Source organism: Aulonocara sp. 'chitande type north' Nkhata Bay, linkage group LG5 (genome assembly GCF_057382095.1).
Source record: "Aulonocara sp. 'chitande type north' Nkhata Bay isolate Kocher_YH1m ecotype deep benthic linkage group LG5, A_spYH_male_GT1.1, whole genome shotgun sequence".
NCBI lineage: Eukaryota > Metazoa > Chordata > Actinopteri > Cichliformes > Cichlidae > Aulonocara > Aulonocara sp. 'chitande type north' Nkhata Bay.
The window spans coordinates 39,510,379-39,520,298 of record NC_141348.1 but is presented as its reverse complement, the minus strand read 5'-3'; the positions used below and the strand labels follow the sequence as shown (position 1 = coordinate 39,520,298).

General features: G+C 37.1%; 1 protein-coding gene across 3 annotated transcripts in view; it reads right to left on the bottom strand.

Moving 5' to 3' along the window:
• Positions 1 to 1,150: 1,150 nt before the first annotated feature.
• Positions 1,151 to 9,920, bottom strand: part of LOC147331279 (N-terminal EF-hand calcium-binding protein 1-like) — a 53,169-nt gene continuing 44,399 nt past the window's right edge. The window contains exons 9-13 of one of the 3 annotated variants that reach the window (XM_086293485.1): positions 9,147 to 9,200; positions 7,332 to 7,444; positions 6,881 to 6,958; positions 6,236 to 6,327; positions 1,151 to 2,203 (exon numbers count right to left, since the gene is read on the bottom strand). In XM_086293485.1, coding sequence (XP_086149611.1) covers positions 2,175 to 2,203; positions 6,236 to 6,327; positions 6,881 to 6,958; positions 7,332 to 7,444; positions 9,147 to 9,200 — 366 coding nt within the window. In that variant the 3' untranslated portion in view covers positions 1,151 to 2,174. The remainder of the gene's footprint in view (positions 2,204 to 6,235; positions 6,328 to 6,880; positions 6,959 to 7,331; positions 7,445 to 9,146; positions 9,201 to 9,920) is intronic. The other 2 variants (XM_086293484.1, XM_086293483.1) reach the window with 2 other exon arrangements.

The window sequence follows — 9,920 nt, the reverse complement described above, 5'->3', positions numbered from 1 at the left end:
TGGGATGAGATAGGGCTTCAGTTTGCCAGCATCAGTCTTGCAATCAAATATTACAGCCCAGCAATCAATGCATGGAACCTTTGAACACATTTGTGTTCACTTACAAGTATGGCACAAACATTTTCCACAGTTACACATTTGTGTTGTAAAAAGACACTGGCTGAAAGGAAGGTTCTGGACTTTGATTTTGATTTAGAGCTTATAATAATCTAATTACAAAGGAAAAGGAAGCATACACACTACATTTCTTTTAAACTTTCTGTGTGTTCTGTGTAGATTTAAAATACTTTGACCATTTTTCACATGTAAAAGTGCATTGCTGTTCACACCTTGATTAAACACAGTGTGATGCAAGCTGTGATGAAGTTACAACCACATGTAGTTGGAAACCACTGGAGTGAATTTTGTAGCTTAGACGTTTCACGTTTGGATGAACCGGGTCGGGCAAGTTTAAATTTCAAGTTCTGCCCTTATTTCAAATCACTGCGGGAAGTTCACGGTTCAGGGAACACTGATAGTAAAATTATTGCCAGAGGTAGAGGGAGAAGTTTGGATGCTCCCTATTTGTAAGCCTCACAATTTGCCCCTCTTCTTGTCAGATTACCATATGGGTTATTTGAATTCACCCCAGTTATGTTCAGACATATCCCTATCTGTTGTCTGCAATCAATTCAGACACAGACACAATCACAGAGAATTTCTTAGCCAATTAAGCCACTGACCTTTTCTTTAGAGTAAGCAAAGTTTTGTGTGTTCAATAAGTTTGCTAACATGTCAGCGTGTGATGTGTTCTTGTCATCTTGCTGGCTGCTATAAGCTGGTGAACCTAAAATACCACATCATCAGAAATCAATGTCATGAAAGTTCATGTAGTCATTTTTCACTCATTTTTTCCACTCTTTCAGCCAACATCAACTCCTGATGGATATATATACATACTGCTCTTTAGCTTGTTCAATATATTCCCTATAGGCTTCTTTCCACTGTTAAGCCAGTTTAAAGACCTTTCATATTGTTTTTGCTTATTTATTTTTGGTCTGGCACTTACATTTCCCCCCCCTCTTTCCTCTGCAGATCTATGATCCAGCCATTTGAGAATTAATGAAAAAAAGCAGTTGTTATCTTTCATTTTTATTAAAGTTGCTTTTCAGTCATTTAGCTGTGTACATTGCCAAATCAAAGCACAACATAAATATGAATATATGTAATTTCTATATGTACAGATGGTATAAACTCCACCATCATCAAAATAAATACATGATGCATTAAATACATTTTTTTCTTTTATAACTTAGTGATACAATGAAATCTTCTCACAAAGTATTATTTATTTTAAATATGCATGTTTTAAGATATTTTTACATTTGAGACTGATAATGTGTCTCAGACTGAAGAGATGCACTGCAACTAATAGCAGACCACTAGTACACTGTATCTAGCAATAGAGAAATGTCAGGGCAGGTGTGGTCATTTTAATAGCATTTTTGGCATTCTGTGCACATAATAGTAGGATAGCAAAATGAAAAAAAAAATACACTGCTACACTATAATACAGCATGTACAGCCAGGATGCGGCCACATCAACATGCATGTTTAGGCTACAGTAACCTTTCATCTCCTCATCCTCTCCGCTTTTTCATCCTTATCAATTGTACTCAACAGTAAACAACTCATCAAAATACACAAAACCCTACTGGTATTGTAATCTCATTCCAATTTGCGTGTGCTCTAGTAGCCTACATTAGTGTCTTTTTGGTTTCCATCCATTGGCATAATATCAGACAAACACTGCAAAAAAAGGGAGGCCATACCACAATTGAGACAAGGGGGAGAAAATTCATAGAACGGGTTTTGCGTTGCAGAGAATCAGTTACTTTCAGGTCAATAGTAGCTAGTGTGTGCAACTATCCCTTTTCATAAAGCGGCACAATAATGAGCAGTCCAAGACAGGAACATGAAAAGATGCTGCTGGAGAATGCTGGATGACGCCACTGTCTCGGTCTCCTGTTGATTTCAAACACGTGGATGTCTTTTGAAATGTTCTGTATGTGTGTGTGTGTGTTTGTGTGTTTGTATGCGTGCAAGAGTACATGTGGGTGGGTGGGTTGATGCGCCAGCGTGCCTTTGTCCGTGTGACAGTGTAGGCAGTAGATGTGACATTCTGGATTTAGTTGCTAGTTGTTAGTCATAATCCACCAGGAAGCTGGAGAAACACACATAAATCGAGAAAGTTTGGCCAACTCACACCAAAATGATATACAATGAAAGGTCAACAGTGTTCAACAATCAAACAGTCTACTCCAATTTTTGTGTGTGCGCAAAGGCTGTGTTGCTGTTTCAAACTGTCCACTGATTTTATGTTTCACCTGGTGAGCTTTTAAGTCTATAACTACTTAAGATGTAAATAGATACCTAGTTGTAAATCAATAAAGTCTGGCTTTCAGACAACTGACCAAAGAAAAAGAAGAAGAAAGAAAAGTGCAGAGAAAAAAAAACAGCTTTTAGGGTCAGCAGATTGTTTTGTTTTATATATTTTTAACTTTATTGATTCCTAGGTCGATCCCTTCCTCCTCTTCTTACATTTTATAAACTATCCTCTCTCTTCCTCTTATCATTGCCATCTGCCCTCACAAGAATCCCCCAGCAACCAACACCTTAGAAGCAGCTAACAGCTACTTGAATAAAAATACTTTTCTTAACCCAAACGCACCTCTTCGCATAGAGTTACATATGAAACAATTTCTTTTTCTCAAAAGTAATGAAACAACAGTAAAGAAAAGTTAAGTAAAAGAGTTTAATAAAGTGCAGTTATACACGTATTAAATACAATCTTATTGCTAACGTGTGAAGACACATTTCCCAATGGCCTCTTACTTCTCTTCATCTGAACCATTTTCAGTGTAAAGGATTTTACCTGTTTCCAAACCTCTGCTCTAGCCTCAAGGCATAACACAGTATTTGTACTGTCACCTCAAAGCAGGAAGGCCCTGGGTTCAAATTCACCAGCTACGGGGAGCTTAAGCCCCCTGTGATGCTTACCCACCAGGTTGCCCTAACAACCTGTAGATGTGTACTCTACCTCCTTCCCCATGACAACTGACTCAGGGGCCACAACAGTTTCTTTACGGTTGTGAACCTTAAATTCGAACCCATGCTTCCGAGCAGTGTCATTTTAAGACTGGTCTTGAGCTACAGTTCTTCAGGCTCTCTGAAGGTCGTTGAAAGTTTTTCTTTGGACATTGGCTGCTTTTTTCACTCATTTTCAGTCCAGTTCTTTTACCATTTACAGAGGAGTGTTTTTCTTAACACTAACCTAAAAATCATCACACAGTTTGAGAGGCATAAAATAATACTTTTGCACCAATAGGAGATTCCCAACGAGCTTTAGCCAAAAAGCTGGCATATCTCAACATGGTGTGCAGAAGAAAAAGTGGCAGGCCTAAAAAAAAAGAGAAAATATCTACAGCAGATGAACAGTTACTGAACATCATGTCCTTAAGAAATTTTTTAACATGACAGTGATCATAAACTTACTGACAATCCAATTAAATAATACCTGAAAAACACACAATGGAACGCTAGGACTCATTGACAGACCTCCCCAGAGCCTGGACCTCAACATTATTGAAGCAGCGTGAAATCATCTTGACAGAGAGCAGAACAAAAGGCAGCCCACATGCAAAAAAGAGCTTTGAATGTCCTTCTAGAAGTCTGGCGAACTGTTCCTGAAGACTACTTTAAGACATTGCCAGAAAGCTTACCTAAGAGAGTTCACACACTTTATACCAAATACTGACTTTTAAGCTTGTTAGAATCACTCTGTTTTTCCCTCATGTTTGGTATTTCCATGTACATTTGCACATTTCAATAAACTGCTGAACCTACTTTTCTTTTTCCTAGAAAAATTCAAAGAAATGAGGGGTGGCTCAAGATATTTGATCAGTACCGTATGCCTATAATAGTCAGCAAGCTTACGTGACATACCAGTCAGAGATGTGGATGTAAACAACTGTGTACGGTAACCTAGTAACAAGCACAACCCATACATCCCACACAGTTAAATCAGCACTGCAATGGAGCTAAGAGGCAAAAATAAATATTAACAGCATTGGCTTGATGGCTTCTGAAGAATTTTTATTTGTTTCCTGTAGCTAGTTATTCAAATGTGAAGACGAGAGAAATGAGATGAGACCCACTGCAGCCTCTGCTGGACTTTTCCATGTGTTGAGGAGTCAGCGATGTGATGACGAACAAAGTAAATATGTGCGTCACACAGAAAATCGCTTTTCTAAATGTGTTCATAATTGACTTTTTTAAAAATATTTATGCATGTGTCTGAAAGAAAACAGGCGTATGATAATAATGGATTGCATTTATATAGCGCTTCACAATTCCACTATTTATTCACTCTCACACACTGGTGGAGGTAAGCTACAGTTGTAGCCACAGCTGTCCTGGGGCAGACTGACAGAAGTGAGGCTGCCATATCGTGCCATCGGCACTTCACCGGTAGCCGAAGTGTCTTGCCCAAAGACACAACACAGAGCTGGGGATCGAACCAGCAATCTTTCAGTTACAAGATGAGCTTCCCAGCCCCCTGAACCACGGTCACCCATATATATCTCGCACTTACCTTACCCTGATTTCTGTGACTTGCAAACATGTTATCTAGTGTTTGTATCTCCTTTAGGCTAGTTAGAGAAATCCATTATTTTCCATTATTCAATCCATTATTTTGCACTGTAAATGAATTATTGCCTGGAATTATGAATGTGCTCACATATGCATAGTTTGACACTTTAGTGCACCTTAACACATCTAAACCTAATGTATTAACTTAGTAAACACCTTTAGAGTGATTAACACAGTAACTAAACTTACTTTCAGCTAATGTTAAATGACCACAGTACTAGTTACAGGGATACCAGATACAGGGGTGAATAGTTATCTAGTATGTGCACCTCGAAAAAATATTTTTATTAGTTAGTATCGTCTGTTTGCGCACAACAGTAGCGCTAGCACAGTGAAAATCATAAATAAAATGTAGGTTCACTTCTGATAAACACAACACCAGTAGCAACTATTTGAGTTTTGAGGGAAAAGGCTCCATTACTCCAAACACTATTAAGCTCCAATCACACTGGCCTTTGAAATGGTTAATAAAAAAAATCACATATATGTTGCTGTCTGCTGCTTATTTGTTGCCTTCTACATACACATAAATCCACATTAAACATCAATTAATATTAACTATTTAGATTCAGAGTCTAGCTATAACCTCCTTCACAAACATTGACATAGCTGCTGCAGGACAACAACTGAACTGCAAATTGACATAGAAGCTCAGCAACCTCGCTTTTATATATGAATATAACAAGAATACAACCAGTTGAGATGAGTCCCCAAGTGCAAAGAGACTCATCCTAGGTGTGTTGTTGGTGCAGACTAACACAGATTGCCTGCAGCGTGCACTCTGGAGGCAATTGTAAATTATTTCTAAGCCAATCTCTCTGAAAGTGATAGCAGTCTGTCCAAGCTGGCCTGCAGCTGTTTAAAGACTCCCATCAGGTCCTGCCTCCCTGAAAATTGTGTCCTAGTGATCAATGGTGTTGCACAATCAATGTCCAAGCAACCAGTTAGTCGCCACAATTACTTGTAATTGGTCGCTATATGCAAATAAATTCAGCGATACTAGGAGCACAATATATGATTTACATTTCTCATATCCAGGCAGGTTATTTTTCTAAAGAAATCACTAAAAAAAAGGGGAAATAGGGAAACTGTTTGAGTAACCTGGCCAAACAACTGCCATGAAATCATCAGAAGAATGACAGATCATAGAACCAGTGAGCAAATGGATATAAAGAAAAGCAAGAGCAGCTAGCACTCTCTCAGTTGGAAAAAGTCTAAAATGCATCTGCTTCGATGCCAAAAATGGACTTATGAGTCATAAATGGACATCATCATCAAGCAGCTCAAACATATCTTGATGTATGTAGACTATAAATATCTTCAGGGTATTTTTCTAGGTACAAGCACACATATAAATCAGATTTAAACTGACAGCATAAATATATGTGGCTTTCATACAAATATTTTCACAATTTTGGAGGTTTGACCACATTTTTCATGCACTGATTGCACATTAAGCAGAGATTGCAGATTTTCTAGAATAGTATCATTTTAGTTTCACATACACTACAAATCCTGCTCTCCCAGTCACACATATACAAACCTGGGAGCAACATAGTGGATACTACTTCAGCATCCTCCAACATATCAATAATGCAGCGTTGGAAGTCTTTACTGCTGTTAGACTGAAGATAGCTGTGGACACAGACAACAACAGAACAAAACAGACCTGTGTGTCAATCAGCTGTTGATTTTGTTGAAATACATCGTAGCAGACTTGATATTATTTAAAATATAATTTTTAAAAAAAAATCTTGTACATCATGTACATATTAGCAGCAAATAAAACAACAGTTTATTGATTTTCTCTGCGACATCATGTTTTAAAGGTTTCAAAAACTGAATAAATATGAGCACGTACAAAGTTATATGTGCTCAGAAAAAAATCCCTTATTACCAAAAGTCTTTTGGATTTTTTTCTTGCAATGTTCCAACTGATAAATTAATATATTCATTGATATGTGTGCAGCACAGATACCCTTTAAAGCATTTAAGCTGCTTTCTTGTGTGTGTGTATGTTTTAGTGCGTCTGTGCGTCTGTGTTTGAGTATGCGAACTGAGAGCTCGGCCATCTGCTCATCTTCAGTGGTGGGGAACATTTCCATCAAAAAGTTAAGAGTGCCAAACCGTCTGCCAATATCTAACACACAAACGCACACGCATGCACACACAAACACACCATACTGACCTCATCCAGGAGAGGCGGTCTTGCCAGAACTCATGCATTATGTAACACGACTTTCCTGGGAGCTTCTGAACGGACACACTGACAGCAAGATCGAGAAGAAAAGTAGAGTGGGGCAAGACGAGGATACAAAGTGAAACAGAGTTTGCACTCAGCAGGGATAAAGTACATGAAAACTTTGAATCTTTTGAGGGATGTCATTAAAATTAGGCAAGACAAAAGCACAACATCAAAACCAAGTTCCAAAGTGTTGTTTTAGTTATGTGAGCGATATAGTCACTTTTTGAACCAGTAAATCGTTATTACTTTAGATGTAATTTGTATTATGCTGCTCACAGTTATGGACCACGTATACTGGCAATTGCTCAGTACTCCAGGAGTTTTCACAGCAGCAGAGTCCCATGCTTTGATTCAAACATGCATTGCTTTTCCTGGAAACTAGCAAGACACTCACTGCAGGTTGTCAGAGTGAGCTGAGGTGGCGTCAATGTAGCTCTTTAGAACTTTCTGGAAATTGTCCAGATTGACATCAGTCACTGACATCTGCCTCTGAACCAGCAGGATATTCTGTTGGCAATAAGACATCAGACAGAGAAAGGGATAAAAAAAAGAGATTAAATGACCAAAGATCTCACTCTGTGTGTTTGTGCCCTTGTATGTCTGTCTTTGTGAGGATCTTTTTGAGATTTGCACGTTTAGGATGATGACATTTGTTTAAAGTGGTCAGCTCTTTGCTTAGGACTTAGCGTTGGGGTTCACAATAGATTGTTAGAGGAGACATTTATATTCGGTTAAGGGTAGGTTAGCATTTGGATATGGGGTTTAGGTTATGCAGTATGTGATACATTTGGTTACAAAAATTAAAAGTCAATGCAGGCATGAGGATAGATGGCATCAAGATGGATACTTTCAGAGCAAATATGTACTGATATCACCATCCATCACACCAGATGACAAATAAATTCAAATAGATAAGTGTTATTTCACTTAGCATTACTCTCACTTCAGTAGATTTGGTTGTGATTGTGAATGTTACCGAAATCCTGGTTTTAATGAAATTCATAGACATTTCACAATTTAAAATACCAGAAAGTGATTACAGAATACTGATACTAGAGCTGGGCTACAATACCTATGTTGCCATGACTCCTCAGTTTTGATTTTCTCAGTACTTTGCCACTTTCTTTATATACTGACGACAATAGCTGAAGGCTTTTTATTCTGAAAACATATCTCAAGTTTCTTAAATGCTTTCCATGGCAGTCTATCGACTTTCAATAAGAAAGGAGAAAAAAGACAAAAAAATCATTTTTGTCACTACCCGAGTCAGATGGAGGTGGATGGTATTGCCTATTATATAAGTTACAGTGCTCGTAATATTTAAAAGCGGATGACGCATACAGAATCCTTGTAAAGTAATTTCACTGTATTATTTTCTACCAAATGCGATTACTGCATTTTTTCATTGTTCCAGAGAGCAAAAAATGCTCTACATTGTCAGGTGAAAAATTATATTCAGCTCTAAGAGTTAACACACTAAAAAAAATCTGTTTTACAAAACATGGGTGACAAACTTTTGTGATTTAGGACTAATGACTAAGACTCTTTGAACTTGTTACAAGCAGAAGATCTAAACTCCAACACTAAAAGAAGTCAAAAAGGAGACAATCTGCCAATTATACATCTTACAACAGATGTTGTTCAGATGTTACCTTTTCAAATCAGACAATTTAGAAATGACTCTCTCTTATTCTTGATTCAATGAGAAAGTGTTGAGAAAACAAAGCATCACAACTTGCCTTTTAAAATTTTTTCCTGTATAACATTTTATCAAATACACAAAACAAAATACACGATTAATTTGAATGACTGGTAGCAATTATTGTAGTGTTATAAACTTGATGAGATGAGATAGAGAAAAAAAAAACAAGAACATGATCCAATTCTGTATATCCATGTATTGTGTTTATGTTGAGTAATGCACATATGAGAAAAAATATTTGCTATTCAACTAGAGCTGTTTTAATGAGCAAAGGTCAATCAAGATACTGTAAGTATAGACAGAGTCGTCCTGTAAAGCTGCAGTGGCTTCAGCCACAAAAATATCATATTTCAGAATTTGTGGCCATAAACAGTATGCAAACTGTTTTTTTTATTGTTTGTGTGTTTTTTTAGTGACAAAAACGTGAAACTTCACCTTGAAGTCCTGTGCCAGCCTATAAGAAGGTCACAAGAAAAATACAAAAATTCTGCTTCAGTGCTGACTTACAGACTTGTATGTACTGGCCAGTGTGTCCTCCTTAAGTGGCTCCAACTTGGGACTCTGAAAGAAGAAGGTAACAGATAAGAGAAGAAGTTAATGTCTCTCAGTATCAAAGATCAGTTTAACTTAAAAAAAAAATCAGAGTGATACTTGAAACAAAGCTAAACTCCCATATTGCATTTACAATAAATTCCTAAAGGTTACTTTGGCATTTTTAATTATACTGTTATAGTTTTTAATTATATAACAATGCAGAAGTTATAAAATGAACAAAAACACACCGAATAACCTAATTTACACATTTATTTGCACAGGTGTCTAAGAACTGATAAATAGGATACATTTATTTTTTTTCCACAGTGCACGATCTGATTTTTCTTTGGTTTTATGTAATTTGTCACAATCTTTCACAACAGCTACTTGTCCAAAACAGGGTAATAAAGGTAACAAGTAGAGAATAGAAAATCTATCACTTTCAATTTTTGGAACCATATCCTAGTGATGAATGTAGTCTATGAGAGTATTATGTTATTGATAATAAAATATAATAAATGAAAAAGAACAACAAGCTCTCTGTGATAAAGGTTACGGTTCTTGTGTGTGCACATTTACGAACACATAAAACATAACCTTTGAAGCACAAACTCATTCTGCTGCATTTGAGAGAGCAGTGAATATGAGGGAGATGGACAGAAGAAGTGTGTGATGCTGGCAGCACTGAGGTGTGGGGATGGATATTGCACTCAGTACATCCTGCAGGTTATGAATTGCTTTGATATT